The sequence below is a fragment of the Cynocephalus volans genome, chromosome 11 (assembly GCF_027409185.1).
Source record: "Cynocephalus volans isolate mCynVol1 chromosome 11, mCynVol1.pri, whole genome shotgun sequence".
NCBI classification, from domain to species: Eukaryota; Metazoa; Chordata; class Mammalia; order Dermoptera; family Cynocephalidae; genus Cynocephalus; species Cynocephalus volans.
Window position 1 is genome coordinate 106,395,454 of NC_084470.1, and position 24,050 is coordinate 106,419,503.

Sequence of the window (24,050 nt, forward strand, 5' to 3'; positions counted from 1 at the left end):
CTCTCAACATCTATGAGATCAACCTTTTTAGATTCCACATAGGAGTGAGATCATGTGTTTGTCTTTCTGTGCCTGGCTTATGTCATTTAGCATAGTGTCCTCCAGGTTTATCCGTGTTGCAGTGGATTGAATTGTGTACCCCTCAATCTTATTGAAGCTTAATCCCCACTGTAAGTAGGGTAATTGAAAGGTGGGGCCTTGAAGAGGTGACTAGATTCCTTACCATTCCCTAGTTTGTGGACATGGTTCTGAGGGTTTTAAAAGGAGAGCAGGTGAGAGTCTCTCTCTCTCCTCTGCCATTCTCACCATGTGAGACCCTGAGTTATCGAAGACCACCATAGAAGGCCCTCACCGTTAGTGTTCCGTGGACTTTGGACTTTACAGCCTCTGAAACTGTAAGCAGTAAAGTTCTTTTTCTTATAAATTACTCAGTTCCAGGTATTTTGTTATAAGTGACATAAATGGACTAATACACATGTAGTCACAAAAGACAGGATTTCATCATTTTTTATGGCTGAATGGTATTCCATTGTGTATAAAGGGTACTTCAAAAAAGTTCATGGAAAAATAGAATTAGAATGCAAATCTTTCCACGAACTTTTTGAAGACCCTTCATATATCACTTTTTCTTTATCCATTCATCCATCGATGGACACTTAGGTTGGTTCCGTATCTTGGCTATTGTGAATAGTGCTGCAATAAACATGGGAATGCAGATATCTTTAAGATACTGATTTCATTTCCTTTGGATATATACCTGATAGTGTCTAACAGTTTTTAACAACTGACGAGCTATCAAATGGCAGCTTGCAAAACAGTATGAAATGATTTTCAACAAGTTAGGAGGCCACAAAAATTATATCACTGGCACTGAGTAGAAATAGCCACAAGGGTAGTGCACTGTTTGCAAAATGTTTCCCATTTTTTAAGAGAATTTTGAATGCATTTTCTTATAGTATTATAAATAGATTTGAGATTCTAGAGCAACCTACAAAAACCTCTTTAACCTATCTGAATAATAGTGCTGTTTCAACTTCCTTTAACTTCTGTTTGTATGCTGTCTTCCTTGGGAAAATGTATTCCTATTGTAGTGGAAGATAACCGATTAAATTCTCTTTCCCTCTTGTTGAGAGAATCTCTGTGGTCAGGGGCATTGAGAAATGGAATGGGTTAACCCTCATGAACACAAATATCTTGTATAAATAATTTTTCAAGCTCTTATTCTTCTTGGATGTTTTGAATTGTAGTATAAAGAGATACTAGCTCTCTGCAGGGGTAGGAAATCCAAATTACTGCTGTCATCTGTTTGATTCTATGAGTCATTTATGAATTGAGTCAGGTACTCTTTAGGCCAATATGGAAGAGAAATAACACATTTTTTATAGTTTTGTACAGCATTCAACAGAGATTATATGTACTATTTGCTTTTGTGTCAAGGACTTAGCACAGTGACCAAGACATAACAGATGTTTGCTGAATGAATGAATGATAGCTGACCTTCTTGAAACGCTTTAATTCTTCATGGTCTTTTTGAGATTGTTGTAATTTGACATATACATGATTTTTATAGCAATTTTAAAATTGAGTCATGGACTATCGAGTGATAAGCTTTTTCTAGGCACTTTGCTGTCTCATACAGGAGACAGTGCATATTCTGAAACTGTAAATGGATTGGCTTAGTTGCCTGCTATCAACCCACAGTAAGACAGTTGTTTATGGTGTGGTGAAGAAAATAGCAGAATAAAGAGATTGCCTAACTGAATTAAATTGCCAAAGAACAAATTGTAATTTTCCAAGTTTAAAAAAAAAATTCTAAATCTCTATAACAAGAAAATGTTTCTATTTTAAAATAATAACAACCTCTTACTTTTAGCCTTCAATGTAAACCTCACTGTTCCCTAATCTTATCTTTTATGTGAGCCATGCTAAAAGTAAGTATAGCATAATACTTAGGAGCATGGGCTTGGGAACTCAGGCAGACCTGAATTCAAGCTGCACTGTGCTGCTTATTTGTGTGATCTGCGTCTAGCTACTTAAACTCTCTAAGTAATCTCTGGGGTTTTTTTTTACTGTAAAATGGCGATGATAAAGGATTCTTGTGATGTTAAAGTGAATCAGTGTCTATAAAGCGCTTAGGCATATACAAATATTCAGACTTACTTTAAGATGACTCTTAACTATATTTTTTCACCTCTCTCACTTTCTCATCTGAGTTCCCATAGTAGTTGATTACAGCACTCACTATGTATTATAGTTGTGTGTTTGTCTCCTTCATTAGATTGTGCATTCTTTAAGGGCAAGGCACATATTTGTATTTCTCTTAGCTCCTACTATAGGGTTTGGCACATGGTTTTTAACAAAGCAAAATTTGATAATTGTTAAAATTTGTTAGATTGTTAATTGACTTGTATATGGAAATCTGTAAATTGTGCAGTGTTAATCAAATGATAGTGCTATTTTAGGACTTATAACATGTGCCTAGCAATGTGCTTGGCATATTAGGAAGTAATTATTTGGCATTTAAATGCCAAAGATTAGAATATTACCACAAAGTTAATTAAGCAATTGTTCTGAGTACCAGACTGTAACAAATTTTTTATCATCTATATATAATTGATTTCAGCAACTTTTAAAATCTTGCATATAAGTGCAAGTTGTATTTGCTTCCTTCATACTGTAAGCTTTCAGGATCAGTCCCACCGTTTAGCTGATTTTTCCCTAGAATTTTAAAGCTGATTGTTTAAATACAATATTTTATTTATACTTTGTAGCCATTATATTTTATGACTAAATCTTTTTCATATATATATATATATACTTTATTTTTATTTTTTTAAAGAAAATGTAATTTTATTAATATTATTTTTTTCATTCTAGGATGTTGTTGTGGAGCAGTTGGGAGGGAGGGGGAGAGGGGAAAGAAATGGTATGGAAGGAGGAGCAGAATTGAGACCTGTGGCACCCCCCTCATTCCCACAGGGGAGACCGTTGAGCTTCCAGCGGTGGCTTGGTCATTGCTAGGCTGGGTGCAGATGCCAGCGGGGTGTGGCAAAAACCTTCGCCACCTACTGTCCCAGCTTGGGAACCCAGGGCCCTTCTTACTGTGGCTTGGTGGTCTTGGTGGTCGTCGCTGGGCTGGTTGCATATGTCAGGGGGTGTGGCCAATGCCTGAGGCCCCCTACTCTCGGGATTGGTTGCGGATGTCAGGGGACATTGCTGAGGTTCCTAACCCTCTCCCCTTTCTGGACTTCTGGTCCTTCTAGGTGTTATAGGTGTTCTTTTGTGAAGTGAGACCTTTACTAGTTAATATGAAACTCTGTCTCTGGTTGTGGGTACTTTGTTTTTTCTTTCAGTTCTCTGTTGGATTATTTGCTGTTCCCACCATTTAAACTCCTAGCTGGAACTAATTTGTTGTCCTTTGCTTACTTCTGAAATGGGTGAACTTCCTGTGGGGATCAGTACTTGAGCTCTGTTGTTGAGCTAAATTGCTGCTTTGCTGCTGATTTCCTAGGGAAGGCTTTTTGTGCAGTTCAGGTGTTAATGGTTGACTTTATAGGTACTTCCAGTTCTTGAGAGATCCAGTACACCTGGGTTGTGTAGAAACTCTGGTCTGGGCCTCAGTCTTACGGCTAAATCTTGATGGCTAACATGAAGATTTTATTATGTGTCAGTCACTGTGGACTTTAGTATGCTATCTGATTTAAATCCTTACAACGACCCTACTAGATATAGGTACTATTGTTTTCCATTCTTTTATGACAAGAAACTAAATCTCTTAGATATCGGATTACCTGCCCTAGGTCACAGAGCTTGTAAGTGTTGGGTCCAGGTTTGAACAAACATTAGATACTATGTATGCATTACTTCAAATTAAATTAAAAATTGGTCAAGTTATAATAATACTTTGTTATCTGATTCTGGGGCCTAAAGTTTTATTTGAACTTTATTGGGTTTTGTATTTAATTTGAGGTAATGCATATAAGTTGCTCAAAAAATGGTAGTTTTATTTAGTCTCTCTGGTAAATTTTAAGATAACTTTATAAAAATAAGTAACATGAGCAGTGTAAGGGATCATACTCTCCAAACTTATCTGGGATTTTTAGTTCTTTGTTGCATTGTTTGTTGAACATCTTATTTTAACAAACTTAGAGGATGTTCCCATGTGTAAGAAATCACAGAGTGGGCTGGCCCGTGTCTCACTTGGGAGAGTGTGGTGCTGATAACACCAAGGCTGTGGGTTCGGATCCCTATATAGGGATGGCTGATTAGTTTACTTGGGAGATCGTGGTGCTGACAACACCAAGTCAAGGGTTAAGATCCCCTTACTGGTCATCTTTAAAAAATAAAAGAAAGAAAGAAAGAAATCACAGGGTATCAGGAAAGGGTACAGAATAGTCGGCTTGTCTTGTTTAAAAAATTCAGTTTTCCTATTACCGAAAGCTCCCTCCCTCCTCCTTCTACCCCCTCCCTCTGCCCCGTTAGTAATGGGCCACAATAATGAACCACATTGTATATTGACAAAATAAAATAAAATTTAAAAATAAAATAAATAATAAATAAAAATTCAGTTTTCAGTGAAAAACATTGATACCATGTCTTATTAAAAAACAAGTCACTTTTTAAGACATCTGTATTGAAATTTTAGATGTGTTTTTTGTCACTGTATTGTCCAGTGTCTTAAGTAACAAACATTTGTCATTTTTAGATTTTTTTTTTAAGTCACCTCTGCAGTTGGGTTTAAATGTGGATAAACTTGATGTTCAATATCTTAAGATCCAATAACTTGTACACAATTTTGACTACATAGATTTGGAAATCAGCTATTTCCAAATATTTGCTGATATTTCTTATCGCAAAATCCTAATAAAACAGTTGACCATTGTTTTCTTCCTTAATATCAGCAATTATACAGGGACTGGTTCTATTATGTTTAGAGAAAATGTTTAAAAATATTTTAAAGCCTTATATTTCATGTGAGCACTTTTTATTTTTTTTAAAATAGGTAAATCAACAAACTGGGAAGATGATGGTTGGGGAGCATGGGAAGAAACAGAACCCCAAGAACCTGTAAGTCTTTATAAACATACGCATGTCCTTTGATAGTATCATTTTCCTTTTGTAATGATGGCAACACAGTTCAGCATTAGGTTTACATTTTAAAATCTACTATGTCAAGAACATTTTTGTACTTAATACTACTTAACTAGGTACTCGTACTTACAGAACTTACTGACTTTATAGCTTTGTGGGTATCTTAATCTGTTCCATGCTACTGTAACAGAATAATGAGACTGAATCATTTATAATGACTCAGTTTATAATTTGTAAACAGTCATTTATAATGAAAAAAACTTACTGGCTCATGGTTCTGGAGGCTGAGTGTATTAGTCAGTCTCAGAATTACCTGAGACTGGGTAATTTTTAAAGAGCAGAGGTTTATTTGGCTTAGGATTCTGGCATCGGCCTCAGGCTGCTTCTACTCATGGCAGAAACTGGCAGGCAGCGGCAGGTATAAGCAGATCACATGGCGAGAGGAAGCAAGAGAGAGAGAGGAAGTGCCAGGGTCTTTTAAACAACCAGCTCTCATGGGAACTAATAGAGTGAGATCTCACTCAGGACCCCCCCTCCCCCCCAGGGAGAGCATTAATCCATTCATGAGGGATCCACCACCATGACTCAAACAGCTTCCAGCACTGCCACATTGAGGATCAGATATATCCACATGAGTTTTGGTGGGGACAGCACATCCAGACTCTATCACTGGGAAACCCAAGATCAAGGGGCATCTGGCAAGGGCCTTCTTGCTGCATCATAACATGGTGGAAAACAAGGGGAGACAAGAGAAAGAGTAAAAAGGGGCTGGCCTCTTTTATGATGAACCCACTCCCCCAATAACAAACCCACTCCCTGGGGTGGAATGGATTGACAGTACTAATCCATTAACTGTGTCCTCATGGCCTAATCACTTCCCATTAGGCACCAGCTCCCAACACTTGCATTGGGGATTAAGTTTCCAACACATGCTTTTTGGGGGACACATGTAAACCATAGCAGTGGGCTAAATGGAGAATAGCTGTTTTAGGATTCTTTATCCTTCACTAGTTATTCTTTTAGGCTGCTTATTCATTCAGCAAATATTTGTTTTGCTCACCATGTTCTAGACATTTTTCTAGGTGTTGGGAATAAAGTAATGAACCAGGACTGGAAAGAAGTGGAATGTCTTGATGTCAACTTGTGGTTGTGTTGAGGCGCTATAACTGAAAACGATAGGGTTCTCCACCAGTTGCCGTTGGGTTGAGGCTAAGATGCCCAACAGAGGAAAGTAAACTTTTATTCTCCATTAGTCTGGCATTAGAGAGATGTGCTTTGGTCTTTAGGAGTGCTGGAGTGATGTGGAAATAAGCCACAGGTAGGGGTAACGAAGCAAAGTAGAGCAGCAGCCACCGCCACTGAGTGCTGACCCAGAGGCCAATTGGCTGCTTCTTTCTGCGTTCAGCAGAGACCTGTAAGAACTCCAGGTGCTTTTCACCTTCACAAGTCTGTTGTTAGCTCTTTGGAAGTAGTTTCTTATTCTTATGGCAGAATAGAGTAAAGAGCTTTTGTTTTGAGAGACTTAGTGTACCAAGGCTTTTTTAAGAAATGAGAAAGCCTCTTTAGCTTTTTTTTTTTTATTCTGAGGTGTCAGCTATAATAAGAGCTTAGTGAAGAAAGCATGTTTTAATATCCACTATCAGCAATTGCCGGCCATATCCAAGAAAGTATGTGTCTATGACACTGCTAGGCTTAGGAGCTTAAAGGATGGCTTCCATTGTAGAAGACAAACGCCTTTCTCCTGTAGATATTTCATGCCTGTATTTGTTTGCTTGGGCTGCCATAACAGAATACCACAGACTCTATAGCTCAGCAATAAAAATTTTTTTTTTCACAGTTCTGGAGGCTCGAAGTCCAGGATCAAGGTGTCACTTGTGTTGGTTTATGATGAGGCCTTTCTTCCTGGCCTATAGACAATTGCTTTCTCTCTATGTCCTTACTTGGCCTTTCCTCTGCAAATGTGCAGAGAGAGTGACTTCTGATGTCTCTTCCTCTTCTTGTAAGGACACCAGTTGTACAGGATAAGACCTCACCTGTATGACCTCATTTAACCTCAGTTACCTCTTTAATTGACCTCTTCTCCAAACAGTGTCACACTGGGGGTTAGTGCTTCAACCTTTGAATGGGAATGGAGGACGTAATTCAGTACATAAAAATGCACAAAATAATGGGTCCATGTCAGGCATAACTCTGACTGCAATTGGGCAAGTCAAAAGAATAAGGTTAAGGAATTCCTTCTTGTCCATAAGTAAGTACAATAAGAGATAGAAAAGGTAAACAGAACAGGCTTTCAAGATGTATTGCAATGGAAAAAAAGGCAAAATAAATATAGATCTCTCTCTATACCAACTTGATTTTAAGTGGCATCATAAGACAGTGGCTGGCTTGGAAAAATTAGAAAAGAAGGTACATGTACTACGTCATATACTGAATGATGATCCTTTAACAAATAGTAAACAAGTTTTTTTATGTGTGTTTTTTTTTTTTAACAGTGTTACAAGAGCTTTTAGTTGGGATTAAAATTTTTTTGCTATAGGAAAGAAGTGATTAGAGGGGCATATTTGCTCAGCTTCATGCTGTAAAGGGAATTGAGGCAGTTTGGGAAGAAGCTTGAAAAGGGTTAATTTAACTGGAAAAGCAGATTTATCAGGCTTTACTTTACTGGTATATTAAGGCCAAAGGGTAGGAAGTACAGAACTGAGGATTTGCTTGTTAGTAAAAGTAAATAGGTAGTGGTAAATTGGTAGTAAATGGGTAGTGGTTACTGGAACAGGAAGCACAGGAAGGCTCTGGTTTGAGGTTCTCAGTTAAAGTGGGCAGCATGGAAAATTTCCATTCAAATGACATGTTGAAATATGCTCCATCTGTTGTACAGAAAGTATAATACAGTTTACAGTTGCAATTATGATTTAGCAGATTAACAGGGAATAAAAACATGCTGGTCAGATAGAGGCCCCAGAGAAATGTTTGTTTACAGGCCGAGAAATAGAATATAGCATGACCTGATTAAAGATTCTTAGAGCATTAATAATCTGGGATGATACTGGAAAAGCTTTTACCTTATTTCATTGTTTTCATTAGTCTCTGGTGCCAATCTGCCACATAGCAGACATAAGCACCAGATTGGCCAGAGGCAGAAGGAGAACACTCAAGATATGCTAAGGTGTTTCCCTAGGTTATCCTTGTGAGGAGTGGCAGAGAGTCTCTTGCCTAAGGTCAGTTCTCATTGGAACTTCAGACCTTCCAACTTCTAGAAATAGTTCATTTTGCCAACGACCTTCCTCTCAACAAGCTGGTTCTAGCCCAGTGATTCTCATCTGGGGATTGAAAATGCCCTCAATGGACATTTGGCAATGATTTAGCATTGTATGGAGACATTTTTGGCTTTCGCAACTTGGGGGAGGTGCACCTAGTGGGTAGGGGGCAAGGATTCTGCTAAGCATCTCACAATGCACAGGACATCCCCCTAAAACAAAGAATTATCCAGCCCAAGATGTCAGTAGTGCTGAGGTTCAGAAAGCTTGGTTTAGCTAATGGCTTTTAGTGTAACTCACCCAGTCTGTTTTTCTGCCTTTCTCCATTTTTGTTTTCCAAAATTTCTTGGCCTTTTTGGGGAGGCTTTAAAGCATTTGATCTGTAAGACCATTAATTTAGTTTTAGTAGATTCTGGTGAAGTGATTTGCTGGTGTGGCAGTTAAATGATTGTTTGCTAGCAAAAAAAGGTGAATTTAAGTTCTGGATCTTTTTGACCACAAAGCAACAGATAGTTCAGGCCTAGTCTTGGTGGCATTATTTATACCTAAATGCTTAAGAGAGACCTGTTTCAGTCTTCCCATGTTTTCAGCTGCCACTTTTACTTTCTCTTGTTTACAATTGTTAATTTTAGTTCAAATTTGCATTCCTGAGGCATTCTCACAGGGTAGCTTCTGAATGAGTTTTGGCTTGGTGGTAGGATCTCTGGTCTTCTGCCAAGGATTTGGCTGGGTGGAGTGGGGAAGGGGATCTGGGAACCTGACTGCTGGTTAAACACATTTGCAAATAAGCCTCCTGAGTTCAGCCCCACCCTTGCCCTCACTTCCAGAGGGACTTGGCACCCAGCTCCTCAGCCTGTTGGCAGTTTTGCAGTGCAAATGGGGCTTCTTCTCAGCTTGCCTCTCCTTCAGTTTAGGAAATAGTTTTCTAGGGACTGTGAAATCAGTTACCACCTGTCCATTTGCTTTCTAGCTCTCAAAATTTTGTGGGTTTTCTCCTCTCATTTTTTATGCTCGTACTGGTTTTGCCTTTTTAAAGAAAATTATTTTACTGTTGTTTTTAATGGTATTTTGGTGCTGGGGAGAGTGAGAGTAAAATTCATGTGTTTAATTGACATTTTTTACCTGAAAGTCCAAAAAAACTTTACACACTATTTTTTCTTTTTCCATTTAATGTAATTTGGAGGTTTTTCCGTATCTGTACATAAAAATTCTCATTCTTTTCAAGGAATACTGTTTTATTGTATAGATAGATGCACCATGATTTATAATAACTATTAAACTCATAGGATTGTTATGAGGATTAAGTGAGATGTGCTTATAATGGTACATGCAATATAATAAGTGCTCAATGAATGTTATCTAGTCTTTTTATTTCATTAGAATAATTCCTAAGTGGAATTGCTGTGGCAAAGTGTAGCGTTAAGGCACATGTAGGCATCCTGTTGATATCACCAGTTGTAGAGCTCTTAACCCTGTTTGTGATACAAATTGTAAAGCTACATGACCAGGCCAGTTGTCAGGCTCTTTTACCTTCTGGTAATCCTGCCCCGTCTGGTCCAATTGTTGAGCTAGGGCTGGGTCTGGAGCTCACAGACCCCTCAAGCCCGGTCCAGACTGGGTAACAAACCCTTCATATGCCAGGCTGGGTCACCAGACCCTTTACACTCAGGTCTATGAGCTAGGTAATGGCAAAAAGGTCCTTGGAAGCCGTAGGTTGGAAAGCATGGCCACAGATGTGGCAGCCACCCCAGGCAGTAAGCTCTAGCCAAGGTGGGGCACCGCACAGGCGCACTAACTCCGCCCACACAACCTGTTCACAGCAAATGCTCGGCAAGATTCTGAACATCTGAGGGGCCCTGACTATTTTTCTATATTTTCCCAACACAAAGGTATGCACATTTTAAATTTTGATAGAAATTATTGTGGAAATATATATTTGATCTTTGTCCCCATCTCATGACTTGCAGTTCCTAAAATCCTTAAAATCTCTAAAGTGATTAAGAGACTTCATATGCTAATGATGGCTCACAGCCACTAGGTAGCTTCAGAATGGGGGCTGGTCACAGAAAAGACCAAGGTGGGACTGAAAGTCCCACCTCCCTACTTCTGGGGAGGGGAGAGAGGCTGAAAGTTAAGCTGATAACCAGTGGCCAATGATTTAATCAATCATGCCTATGTATGTTACTGACAGACCAGACTCGGCTTGCCCTCTCGCACTAAACAAATGACTTGAAAGTCCAAAAGTTTGTGCAAGGATTGGAAGGTTTATTCAGATACCAGTACTCATCTAAATGTCTAACCAAACAAACGAGAAAAGAGCAGTAGGGTCCAGTTTATCCTAGTCCCAAAGTCCCAATAGGTTGGCAGGGGCCAACCTATTCCACTGACACTGTAATTGATAAAAGCAGTTGTCCCCACTGTTGTTGGCACAAAGAAGAAAGGTACCACCTAGATTTAAATCAGAGAAAAAAAGCACAGCCGGGAGCCCTCCTTGGTGCACCTACATAGTAGCAGACACAATCCAATCAAACAGAAGAGAGCTCAGAAAATCAGAGAAAGGTAAAGAGAATTTTAGCGGCTTACGGACTTCTAGTCACTACGTGGCATGGGAATGAATCCCCACCACGCTCATGAATCCTGTCATGGGGAACCTGCTCAGGCAAGATCTTCGTGGTGTAGGGCTGGCCTTCCCACCTCTGCTAGTTACCCGTCAGGACAAGGTCAGGGCAAGCCGTTGCTGGCCAGAAGGAGCATGCTTCTCACAGGTTGAGAGGAGTTGAAGCTGTAGTTGTCTGGCAGTCACTTTAAAGAGGACGAAAAGGGGACTGGGGGAAGTAGAGTAAAAGAGAATAAAGCATTGCCTTGTCAGAATTTAGGCCCAGGACTCCAGGAGAGACTTATTCCAGCAGCAGAGACTTGGGAGCAAAATAGTCAGCCGGAGTCTTCTGTTGGTGCCCAAAGCTTTCCAGGTTTTGCTGGTGATTGAATTAGGCTCCTGGGTTCCAAAATCATAGAAATAAACAATGTACCCAGCAATGAAGCAAGCCATGCTTTATTAAAAGAGGAGATACAGACATGCATAAGGCGAGTAGCTACAGTAAAGCTAGCCCCCAAGGGGAGCTATTCGGGGTCTTTTACAGGGAAAGGAGTTAAAGGGTGCAGGCCAACATTGCTGGAGGTGGTCCATTTTTTTCTTCCTGGTTGTGCGTGCTCGGTTAGGGCTTTGGTCCTTGCACCTGCTCCTTAGGTCCAGGATGGCAATGATGTTCATCATCGTCATCCCAGGAGGGTCATTGTAGCAGTCACCTTGAAGCTTCCTGACATGTGGGAATTCCTAAAGGGGTCTTAAGGTTAATCTATAACTTAATTTTTACAATTACAGTAAACAAGCATTGGGGAGGGGTTTTGCAACTCATTGAATAGGTGTTTGCTCTCTTATCTCAGTCTATTTTATCAGGGTGAGCCATGGTGTAATCATTTGCCCTGGGGGGGGGGTCTCATGACTGAGGAGTGGAAAAGTAACAAAGTGTCCTCTGCAGGGAAAATGGAGTCAGTTTGGTTCACAAGCCTAGCCTTACTGTTTCACGTAGATGGAAAAGTCCTTTGTGAGGAAGTAACCACTTGAGCTAAAGCTGTCTGACTAGCTCACTTGGTCAGAGTGGTGTTGGTAACACCAAGGTCAGGGGTTCAGATCCCCATACTGTCCAACCATCAAAAAAAAAAAAAAAAAAAAAAAATATATATATATATATATATATATATACACACACACACACATACATACATACATACATACACGTATACTTCTGTAATGAAACTTCCATAACAGCCCAAGAGGCCTGAGTTTGGAGAGTTGAACACATGGAGGTTCCTGGAGGGTGGCACACCTGGAGATGGTATGGAAGCTCCGCACCCATTCTCCATATCTTGCCGTAGGTGTCTTTTTGTTTATAGTAACCTTTGTGATATCCTTTATAATAAACCAGCAACTGAAAGTACATGTTTCCCTGAGTTCTGTGAGCTGTTCAAGCAAACTAATTGAACCCAAGAAAGGGGTTGTGGGAATCCTGATTTGTAGCTTTTGGTCAGAAGTTCCAGAGGCCTGGACTTGGAACTGGCATCTGAAGTGGGGGCAGTCTTGGGGACTGAGCCCTCACCCTTTGGGATCTAACGCTCTCCCCAGGTGGATAGTGTCAGAGTTAAATTGGAGGACACCCAGCTGGTGTCTGCTGAAGAACTGCCAGTGAGTAGAAATCCCTACCCATTTGGTCACAGAAGTCAGAAGTCTGTCTTCTGTGTTGTGTTTGTTGTTGAGTGACAGCATAGAGGGGAAAAAATGCAGTGTAGTGTGTTTCTCACACCAAAACAATGGTGCTTCTAAAAGGCTGCCCAATTTATATTCCAAATAGCAGTATGTGAGTGTGCCTTTCTCTGCTTGCTGTGTACAGAAATTAAAAACCCTCTGAGCCAGTTGCTTTTTATCATTGACTGTATGCTATGCTATCGTTTGTTTAGTGAAAGTGAAATGTTTCTCTGTATCCATGTTTTTATCAAATATTTGAAAACAAAAGACTGAGAAATGAATGTGTTTTTTTTCGGGGACCTCCTGTCCTCAGGTAGTTTTTGAAATTGTTGGCTCCTAGTATGTTGTCAAACTTTAATCGTTGCTAAATCAGACACATGTGAAATGCCATTTCATTGTTTTAATCTATATTTTAAATTTATGAGTTAGGTGGATCATATTTTCATGTTTTTCACTTACAAATGTCTTGGGGGAATGTATGTACTATTTATTTTTTCCTAAACTCTGATAGCAATTTAAGGTCCATAGCACTTAGTTTAGCTATTAGATCTATTCTGATTTACAGTGGGTGCTAATTGTTTCTTATTAGTCTTGTGTGTCCAAGATAAAAAAGTTTCTGAGCAGAAATTGTTTGAGACTTTCTTGTATCCCATGGTGCCTAGGGGAGCATATAGATTTAGTAGGTAGTTTGGAGTTCCTTTGTTATTATGTATGAAATGAATTTTTTACAAGGAATGAAATAGTTTTGACACGTGTTTATTACAGAAAATTCAGGTATTACAGAAAAATACAAAGAATAAAATAATCCATTAACTTCCTAACATTGTTGTCAACTTCAAGGTTATCCATGTAGATATTTTTCTATGGCTCTCTACAAATAGAAGGTTGAGTGGGTGGATGAATGGGCACAAAGAAAATTTTATAAAAATGGGATCATATTATATATACAATTTAAGAATAAATAATAACAGAATTAATCCTACTTGGATTAGCAGTTGAAGTTATTATAGTTAACTTCCTCAGAAATCGTATTTCAGAGAATTTTTTCTTTGGGTCATTTGTAATCAAGTTTAGAAAGAGATTATGCCTTGCCCCATCTTAATTTTGAAAAGCCCTTAAGATCTTTCTGTGATCTGGAATATGGCATAGGCTAGTACTTTTCATGCTGTGTTAGAGGGAGCTCTAGGGTTGTACAGGGGTGCTGTATAACTTTTCCTATTTCATATATCGAAATTTTGTGTAAAACTTTATTTTGGAATAAAAAGTCCTGCCACCTAAAAACAAAGAAAGTTTGAAAAATATTGGGCATTACATATGTTAGTAGCAGACTGGGGGTGAGGGGGGGAAGGAAAACACAGCATTGTTTACTTTCTTTCTGTTTTTCAAAATTACTGAAGCACTTATGTCTTGCTTTAAAAGTGTAGATGATTATTTCTGAGATTTAGGTGGTAAACTACTGAGAATTACAGTTAATGTGCTGGCAGCCTCTTAATTACACTGCATTTTACTGGCACAGTTGTAATGTACCAATATCTGTGAAAGTACAATGACAGTAACAACATAAGTTGCAAATGATGGATTTACTGTACTAAAGTTGAAAACTTTGAAAAACTACTCTATGGTACTTCAATGGCTATCTAATCACTGCAGTAGCTGATAGACCAAAAAACATTTGCCACTATGTTTACCAAGTGATAATTTAACAGCCCCCATAGTGGCCAGCTATAATTGAAAGGCTGGTTAAATTACTGTAATTTTACCATCTGCTACACTGTGGAAGAACAATCACTGACAAATTTGTGGGCTTAAAATCAAAGAAATTTTTTAAAGTATCTGTAGCCCTCATTTAGGAAGAATTCCTTTTCATAATCCACATTAGTGTCTTCCATATTTGTGCCAACTAAGAAAAGTTTTTACTTGTCTTAATTTTTTAAAAAGTCCTTGAAGTTTAGGACAACTAAAATATAAGATCCCTCCCTCCTCAACAGGGATTATGTTTTATAGCTAATGGGTACATTTAATATTAACTTTAGTAACTAGGTGCTAGTTTTTGTGAAAAATCAAGTTAGTCCCTGGTGTAGCACCTTTAAGCAGTGAGGCCCCCTTTTTTTTTAGATTTCATGCCTCACTTGGGAAATTAACTACCTCATCAAGGTTATTTTAGGATTGTTGGGTTCAAGGGAGCAGTAGTAGTGATTATGGGCCCCTTTATTGTGGGGGAGGGGGTCCAAAAACCTAGTTGGTGGGCAGATGCCCGTATGGTACAAAACAAAATGGTGAGCTTGTGCCTGGTCAGCCTCCAGTTGTGTGCTGACGCTCTGTTAGGCTTGACAGAGCATTGTTGTTTTACAGCCCTGTTTTCTGCCTGATGTTTTGTGATGGACTGGAAGTCAGGTGTTGCTGTAAAACTTAATACTAGTTCATTGTGAGCCAGCCTGGAGAGCAGGTTTCCTCATCTCCACTATACCAATGTTTTCATCGAGTCAGTTATACTTGAGGCTCCCCTGAAAAATTTGACACGGGAACTGCTTGAGACAGACCCACACTCTTTATTCTTGGTTTGTATTTCTGCTGCCCCCTGCCCTGTGCTTTGAGCTGGATCCTCCAAAACCTTTGTTCCTCTGCCAACTCAGCCCAAAGTTAAGACTCTGGCCCATTCTGGCCTTGCTTTGATCTTCTATTACCTAGAACAGTGGTTCTCAGCCAGGGGTGATTTTGCACCTGCTCTGCCCCAAGAGGCAATGTCTGGGACACTTTCGGTTGTCGTGCTGGGGATGCTACTGGCATCTAGTGAGTAGAGGCCAGGGATGCTACTGAACTTCTTGCAATGCAGGGGACAGCCCTCTACAATGAAGAATTATCCTGCCTAAAATGTCAGTAGTGCTGAGGTTGAGCAGTGTACTTCAAACTGCCTATATTGACTTGTGGGTGAAGTCAATTTATGATGCCTTGTCCAGCTCTTTTAAAATAATGAAATAAAATAGAATAAAAATTTGGAGTGCATCACAAGTTGTAAGGGCAAGTATTATTTTGGCAACTTTAATCTCTGTTTTGTGTGTGTGAGAGAGAGAGACAGAGACAGGGAGGGAGGATGCAACTGAAATCACGTAGGATGTAACATCATTTTTATTGCTATTTGTTGAATTTTTTTTTAACTTTTAAAGAAACTCAGATACTTAAAAGAAAGAGAGAGCAGTTATAACCAGGTAGATTCATTGCTTAAAAAATCCTTCAGTGGGTCCTTATATCCTTCAAGATCAAGTGTAAGCTCCTCAGCACAATATGAAAGTTCTCCATCACCTGTCCCCTGCCTGCTCCTGCAGTCATCCTTTACCTTTCCACTGTTAGACTTTGCTGTGACAGGAGCTCCTCACTTGGACTCTCTTGCCTCTAAGGCTTTGAATACGTTGAATTCAAGGTTCCCTAGAGAAGTAGGACCCAGGGGCCTAGTCTTAAGAATATTTCCTCTGCGGGGAATGTCCATGTCGTCTTCTTCTCTCTTGCCACCCTCTCCCTCTTTTATTGCTGGCTACTTTCTGCTCTACCTGTAGGATTTAGCTTAGGAGTTACTTCCAATAGGAAGATTTTTTTCTGGAATCGTGCCCTCCCAGCCCAGTCTGGTCTGATGAATGTCTACCGTGTATTTATCCATGTGTCTTCCCCAGAGGATGTAAGACATCCTAACACAGTGCTGGCACACATATATGTGCAGCCTTTCTGGCACAATGCTGTGGAGTCTTGTGCAGGACAGATAAAGCAGAGAGAGGGAGAGATGTGAGAACACTGAGCATCTCATCATTCTCTGGTCTCTGACCCACAGGCCATTTCCTTGTTCCTTCTCAGTCCCCTGATTTAGAGGTGAGGAACCAGAGTTCCAAAGTAGATTGTCCAAGGACAATATGAATGTATATTACTTTAAATTTGTTATCTATAGCATTAGTGTAGTTAGTGACAGTCCACTTACTCTTTCGAGGCCTCAGTTTCTTTTCTGGACAATGAGGAGTTTCATTTAAATGATCTCCATAGTTGCTCCTATTTCTTCATAAAATTGTACAGTCTGTCAGATGGCTGAGAGAGGATTATGACACGTGTGATTATGACGTAAGTGTGACAGTGTTGATCCCGTACAGACAGGCAGTTCTAGGGTTTTTGATCAGACTGTCTTGTACCTACTACTGCAGTTTCTTAGTGAGTTAATTTGTTGATTTAAAAACGATACAATGTGTTTCTTATTCAGCTATATCAGTGGTTCTCAGCGGGGGGGCATTTTGCTCCCCAGGGGACATTTGGCAGTCTGGAGACATTTTTGTTTGTTGCAACTGGGGGATGCTATGGATATTTGGTGGGTAGAGGCCAGGGATGCTGCTAAGCTTGCTACAGTGTACAGAACTGCCCCCATACACACACACAGCGAAGAATTGTTCAGCCTAAAATGCCAATAGTGCTGACGTTGAGAGACAGAGCTTACTCTTATGTTTGTTAGCATTTCTCATGTGACCTTTTTAATTTGATACTTTATATGTGTCAATCAATTATTCAGGTTTAAAGGGAGGGATCCATTTGATGGCCCTCCTTACAAAGAGAGCAGTTAAACAATAATACTAAATACATAATCACCCTGGGTAAACATAGTTACTTCAATCAACCATGTGGCTGAATGGGATTAGACTAGACTAGACCTCGCATGCTCCATGTCACTTCTTTATTTTTTTAATCATTGAGAAGCAGTAGTCTTTTAGTCTAGAAATGGAGTAGAGCTTCTCACCATCACTGTAATTCTGGATCCACAGCAGCAAGCATTATGCACAGTCACCCCAAGTCACAATGGCAATGAGAGTGGCAGAGCAGATGAGATTCAAAGGTGCTTGGCAGAGCAGTTGTAGGGACCAGCTTCCCATGGGAGTATAGTGTGAGAGGCAGCCCAGAGAGAGGCAGTGCAATTGAACCCCAGTGCCTGAGTTCAGATCCGCCCTCCTTCTGTGTTGGTTATCTTGATAAGTCTTGGTTCTCCTGCCTCAGAATGGGAGCAAGAATAGAACTTTCTTTATAGAGTTGCTGTGAGAGAGAAGATACATGTATAAAGTGCTTAACACAGTGTCTAGCACGTAGGAAGGGTTTGGCAAATGTTGCTGTGAACGTCATCCAAATCAACAGTGCCTCATTCTTCTTGACTTAGATGACCAAACCCAGACACACTCAGTGTCAGCACTTGCTGGTGTGCCCACTGTCCTTTGCTCAGAATGGTGCCAAAGGGTTTCTTTATTGTGACAAGACGTTTCAAGTTCTGTGGCCTGCTTTCTACATATCAAATTGCTTGGCTAAAAAGTAGCTGACATTATAGAACAATTTAGGATATGTACTTTTCCATCCTTTTAGTCTTTGTTTGCCTTTGTATATCATATGTTCCTTGTTGATCTCCTGATGTACCAAGGGATTTTTTCTTTCTTTTTGAGGATTTATTGGGGGGGGGGATTGATTTACATGAGATACCCTCCCTTCCCCACACTTCCATTGGTTTTCTGTTTTAAATTTGGTCCATAATGTTACGGTAAAATTTATTCTGCTTGGGGCAAAATAGCTAAGATTGTAGGAAACGACAAATTTCCACCTCTGCTTGTAATTTTAAGGATATTGTTTGGTTTTGGTTATTATCATTAGAGGCTTTTTATTTTGTTGAATTTAATACATCTGATATTGTGCCTTAGTCACAAAGAAGGGCTACTTCAGAATTACATGTGACCGTGAGCTTGCGTAGGTGTATACAGCTGCTCCCCCCCGTGGAAGGGTTGAGAGGTGTGGAGCTGTGTTAAGGGCACAGCACCATTGCATTTTGTGACAATCTATCAGCATTCTGAGAAGCACAACTAAAGCTTTAGATCCAGAACTTTGTGACACATCAAACGCTGATGATGATGATATAATATAACATAACATAGCACAGCACAACATAACATAACATAACATAATAATATGGTAGTATCTTCTAGCCTGTTTTTGTAATATGGAATGCTCTCTTTTACACATCTAACTTTACTGTGACAAACTAGGAGGATATACTTTCAGTCTCACAGTCATAAGGAAAGAGAGAGAGGTGGAGAGGGCATAGAAAGGAAAATCTGTTTTATTTCCCCTGTCATCAATAGATGAGATTGGAATGCTAATCCACGTGAAGTTTTGCTTTCTGTTTTCATGTGACTAGAAAGAGACATTTATGAGATGGCTAAGAAGTGTTAGGGATATAACCAATGATTGTGGAATAGTTTCTTTGAATTTGCTTTTAAGCAAATGACACATCTATTTTGCATATTTTCATCATGGTTAGTCTTTAAAGGGCAAAATTTGCTTCCAGGATTGCTCATAGTCCTTTTGTTGGGATGGGGTCAGACAGAACTTGATCATAATTTGTATTTCCCCCTTGCTTTTCAAGGCAGACAAAGTTAAGTTGAAATACTCTTGATATTTTTGCATATTCAGTAACTGTAGTTTTACCCACAGGAGGAAGAAGGAAATACTTCCAAAACACAGAAAACTTCTTGGCTTCAAGATTGTGTTTTATCCTTATCTCCAACCAATGATCTTATGGTTATAGCTCGGGAGCAAAAAGCTGTATTTCTAGTGCGTAAGTACCCTATTATTTTCAGTGGCCTTTATTTTAGAGCATAGAATAGAATAGAAAACGGATTGGGTGGAAAGAAAAAATGTTATTTCTATTATATGCGTTATACGGTGGCATCTGTAGTTTATTTTATCTAACACCTCTTTTCTTTCCTTTTTTGTATTTCTCTCTTTTCTTTCTGTTTGTTTCCTCTGTTTTTCTTTCCTGGATGCAGATACTTTAGCTGTCTCTCTGTGGTACTTCAGAGGCAGTTTTGGGCATTGCCCAATACTTGAAAGGGGCAGTCAGAGCTGAAAGATTGCTGATCCCTTCTTAGTGACAGTAAACTAATAGTTTGTAAGCGCATAGTAATGTAGATTTCTATTTTGGGCATAAGTTTTTAGCTCACAATTTTTGTTAAAGATTAAAATTAACGTTTGGGGATGCATAGGATATGAGCAATCTCAGTGATCAAAATACAATTGTGTATAAAATGGCTATGGAATGTTCTTACAAAAGCAAGTTTACCCTCCAGTAGCATAAATCTAATAGAAAATTTTTCTTTGCCATCTGAAGATAAAGGTAATCTTTAAAATAAGTAGGGTGGTACATAGGTATTAACAACTTTATTCTGCTGGAGCTATGACAACATCATATGGGTGTATTTGGAGGAAGAAGAGACTAAAGGCTAGGAGACTAGGTGGTTTTATAAAAATCTTATAAAATTTTTGAAACATTATTTTAGATTTACCTATAAAGAACCCAAGTCAGTTAATACACAACCACTAAATTTTGTACTCATCATTCTAAAAAGAAGGAGCAAAATTTATAAATTACTGTTTTAGTATACTATATTTAAAGTTATTTTACATATCTTTTTTCAGCAAAATGGAAATACAGTGATAAAGGAAAGGAAGAAATGCAATTTGCTGTTGGTTGGAGTGGTTCTTTAAATGTTGAAGAAGGGTAGGTGTCACTTAATTTTTTGTTCCTCTTTGTGTTAAATATATGTATGAAATCATTTGACTTGTAGGTGATTCTATTAAGCAGTTGTATGTTTTGGAATGTTTAGTAAATGTATACACATCCAGCTTTAGAGGTTGTAGAGGATGATTTGGTTAGCAAATTTTAGTTTTATTCATCACATTATTTTTTCTAAAAATCGTCTTTGAAGATTTAAGGATGAGTTCAGAAATAATCCCATTAAAATATTTTTACATTTTTTCTTTTCTGTCTTTTCTTCATTACTAATTTTATTTATTCAAAAAAGTCAAGGGCAGTCATTGTCTTCTCTGCTTTGCTAGTATTGGGCTTGTGCTTAATCAGTGATACATTAATTCTTAAAACTCACAAATACTCAGAAATGCAAGGGGTACATTCAAGTTTCCTGCTAACCCAGTAAAATTCTTAAAACCATGAACTCTAGTGTGGTTACATGATGGAGCTGCTAACCTAGAACCTTGAGCCAAAAACTGTTTTCAATTAAATTTTTATCTATCTGATAAGAATGAATAAGAAAAGAGAGATGTCATCAAAATGATGGAGTAGATGATTCTCAGGGTCACTCTCCCCAACAATGGACCAATTAACAACTATTTAAAAGCAAAGACTGACAATCTGGAATTGCAGGAGCATGGGGAAAGAGGAGGAGAGGCCTGCAGAGTTTGAGAAGGTGGGAGAAGCTATGGTGAGAGGAAGAAGAAATGACTCCTACCGTTTCAGCCAGGGCTACATCAGGACCGGCCCTGTGAGAGGCAGGAAGAAGCTATAGCACACAGAGAAGGATCCAGCAAAAGCCTCAGCTGAGCCCTTTGTGTGAAGTTGCTTGGAGTCTATAGGGGAGAAGAGGGTCTTGGAGCATACCATTCCAGCCCCCAGACCAACAAGACCACCGACAGGGTTCATGTGGACCCAGGTAGGAGTGAGAGGTTAGGGCTGACACCGAAGAAGGGAACTACCCAGGGGCCAGTGAGTTATCACAAGGGACCCAGTCACAGCACACCCCATGGGAAGCTTTGGAGTTTGGTAGGGAGGCTGGCCTGCTAGGACAGCATTGAGGTGCAGAGTGGGTAGCTGATCTGCACAGGCCCACTTAGTGGAGACTGGTCAGGGCAATAGAATTGCAAGGGGCACAGTTTGCTGGAAAGACTCAGGTCTGGACCAGAATTTCCACACAGCCCAGGTGTATTCAGACCTCAGAAGACCCAGAAGTGATTAGAAGACTGACAATGAAAATCCAGTCTGCATAAAATGCCTTCCCCATAGAATCAACAGCAAAGGAGCAATTTAGTGCAACCACAGAGCTCAAATGCTGGTTCCCACAGGAAGTTTCAACAATTTTGGAATTAACCAAAACCACAGAGCAGAGACGAACCTCTGATATTAACCAGTAAAGATCTAACACCACCTAAGAACATCTATAAAACCTAGAAAAGCTAGCAGTCTTCTCAAATGCACAGGCATCAGTGTAAAGACACAAAGATTGAGAAAGAACAGAGAAATATGACACCAACAAAGAAAACAAGCACATCAGCACATCAGCAATGGGCCCTAAGAAATAGTGAATTTATGAAATGTATGACAGAGAATTCAGAATAACCATCTTAAGGATGTTCAGGGAGTCACATAAAAATACAGATAGAAAATGAAATGATATCTGGAAAACAATCCAGGAGCAGAATGAGAAACTTGAGAAAGAAATTGAATCAGTTTAAGAAAACCAAATAGAAATTCTAGAAATAAAGAATACGTTATCTGAACTGAAAAACTCAGTAGAAAGCTCCAACAGCAGATTTAATCAAACAGAGGAAGAGTCAGTGAGCTTGAAGAGAGAACATATGAAATTATCAAATCAGAGGAGCAAAAAGAAAAGAGAATAAGAAAAAAATGAAAGAGAAATACAGCAAATATGGGACTTCCTCAAGTAAAATAACTTCGGCATAATTGGCATACTCGAAGGAGACAAAAAAAGGAAGAGACCTAGAAAACATATTTAAGGAAATGATGGCTGAAAATTTCTCAAGTATGGAGAAAGACAACAGCATCCAAGTTCAGGAAGTTCAGAGGTTGTCAGTTAAATTCAATCTAAGGAGGAGCACTCCACATCACAATCAAGTTATCAAAAAACAAAGACAAAGAAATACTGAAAAGCAACAAGAGAAGAGAAGCATATAGTATTCAGTGGAACTCCAGTGTGTCTCTCAGCAGATTTCTCAGAAGAAACCCTACGCGCCAGTAGAGAATGGGATGATATATTCAAAGTACTGAAGGAAAAGATGGTCAACCAAGAAGTCACTATCCAGCAAAACTAAGCTTCAGATATGAAGGAGAAATAGAGTCTTTCCCAGACAAACAAAACCTAAGGTAATCTATCAACACTAGACCTGCCTTACAAGAAATACTGAAGGGATTTCTTCAATCTGAAAGGATACTGTTAAGGCACAGCAAGAAAACATTTGCAGGTACATAATTTATTAGTAAAGTAAATTCACAGACAACTTCAGAATACTCCATTGTCCTAAGGTTGGTGAATAAATCGCCTCTATCCTTACTTAGTATGAAGACTAAAGGACAAACTGAACAAGATAGTAATATATACAGCAACCATATAAGAGATAGGCAGTATTAAAAGATGTAACTTGAAACAGGAAATTGTCAAAAACTGGTGGGGAATGACACCAGAGCACAGAGTTGGTTTTGGTTCTTTCTTTTTTCTTAGATTAGTCTAAAGTAATCTGTTATAACTATAACATATTTTTTGTAAGTTTCATGTAACCAACACAGAAACTTATAAGAGACATACTAAAAATAAATAGCAAGAAATCAAAATACACCGCTAGAGAAAACCGCTCAATCACTAAGAAAGACAGTAAGATTGGAAAAAAAGGATTAAAAAAAACAGAACCAAAGGAACAAAATGGGAGTAACAAGTCCCTGTTTATCAATTATAACTCTAAATGTAAAGCGGATTAAATGCCACAATTTAAAAGACACAGAGAGGCTCAATGGATTATAAACAAGAACCAACAATGTGCTGGCTACAAGAAATACACTTCTCCTATAAAGTCACACACTGTCTGAAAGTCAAGGGATAGAAAAAGATACTTCATGGAAATGGAAACAAACAAAAGAGCAGGAATAACTCTACTTAGATAACTTAGACTTCAAGCCAAGGAAAGTAAAAAAAAAAATAAGGAAGGTCATTATATAATGATAAAGGGATCAATTCAATAAGAGGATATAAAAATATATATGCACCCAACTCCGGAACATTATATATTAGTCTATTTTTGTTGCTTATAACAAAATACACAGAACTGGGCAATTTATAAGCAAATGAAATTTATTGCTTAGAGTTTCAGAGGCTGGGAAGTCCAAAGTCCAGGGAACACATCTGGTGAGGATCTTCTTTGGTGGTGGCTTTATAGCAATGCCGGTTTCACATGGCAGGAAATGGCAGCATAGAGAGAGAGAGATACTCTCACCTCCTCTCCTTTTAAAGGCCTCAGAACCACACCTCTGCCCACCATTATTAATCCATTCACTACTGCGTGGTCCTACAATCCAATCATCTCTTCAAATCTCCACCTTTCAGTTACCCTAATAGGATTTCCTACCCTCAACAGTTACAGTGGGAATTAAGCTTCTAATATGTGAACTTTGAGGCACACAATTCAGTCAATCCATACCACATAATTATATAAATACAAAGCAGTTACTATTAGACTTAACAGGAGAGGAGAAACAGACTCCAACACAATAATAGTTGGGGACTTTAACACCCCATTTTCAACAAAGGACAGATCAT

At 39.0% G+C, this 24,050-nt stretch overlaps 1 protein-coding gene across 2 annotated transcripts in view; it reads left to right on the forward strand.

Moving 5' to 3' along the window:
* Positions 1–24,050, forward strand: part of RAB3GAP2 (RAB3 GTPase activating non-catalytic protein subunit 2) — a 101,273-nt gene that overhangs the window by 20,514 nt on the left and 56,709 nt on the right. For both annotated transcript variants that reach the window (XM_063114386.1, XM_063114385.1), the window contains exons 2-4: positions 5,003–5,067; positions 19,144–19,267; positions 20,128–20,209. In XM_063114386.1, coding sequence (XP_062970456.1) covers positions 5,003–5,067; positions 19,144–19,267; positions 20,128–20,209 — 271 coding nt within the window. The remainder of the gene's footprint in view (positions 1–5,002; positions 5,068–19,143; positions 19,268–20,127; positions 20,210–24,050) is intronic.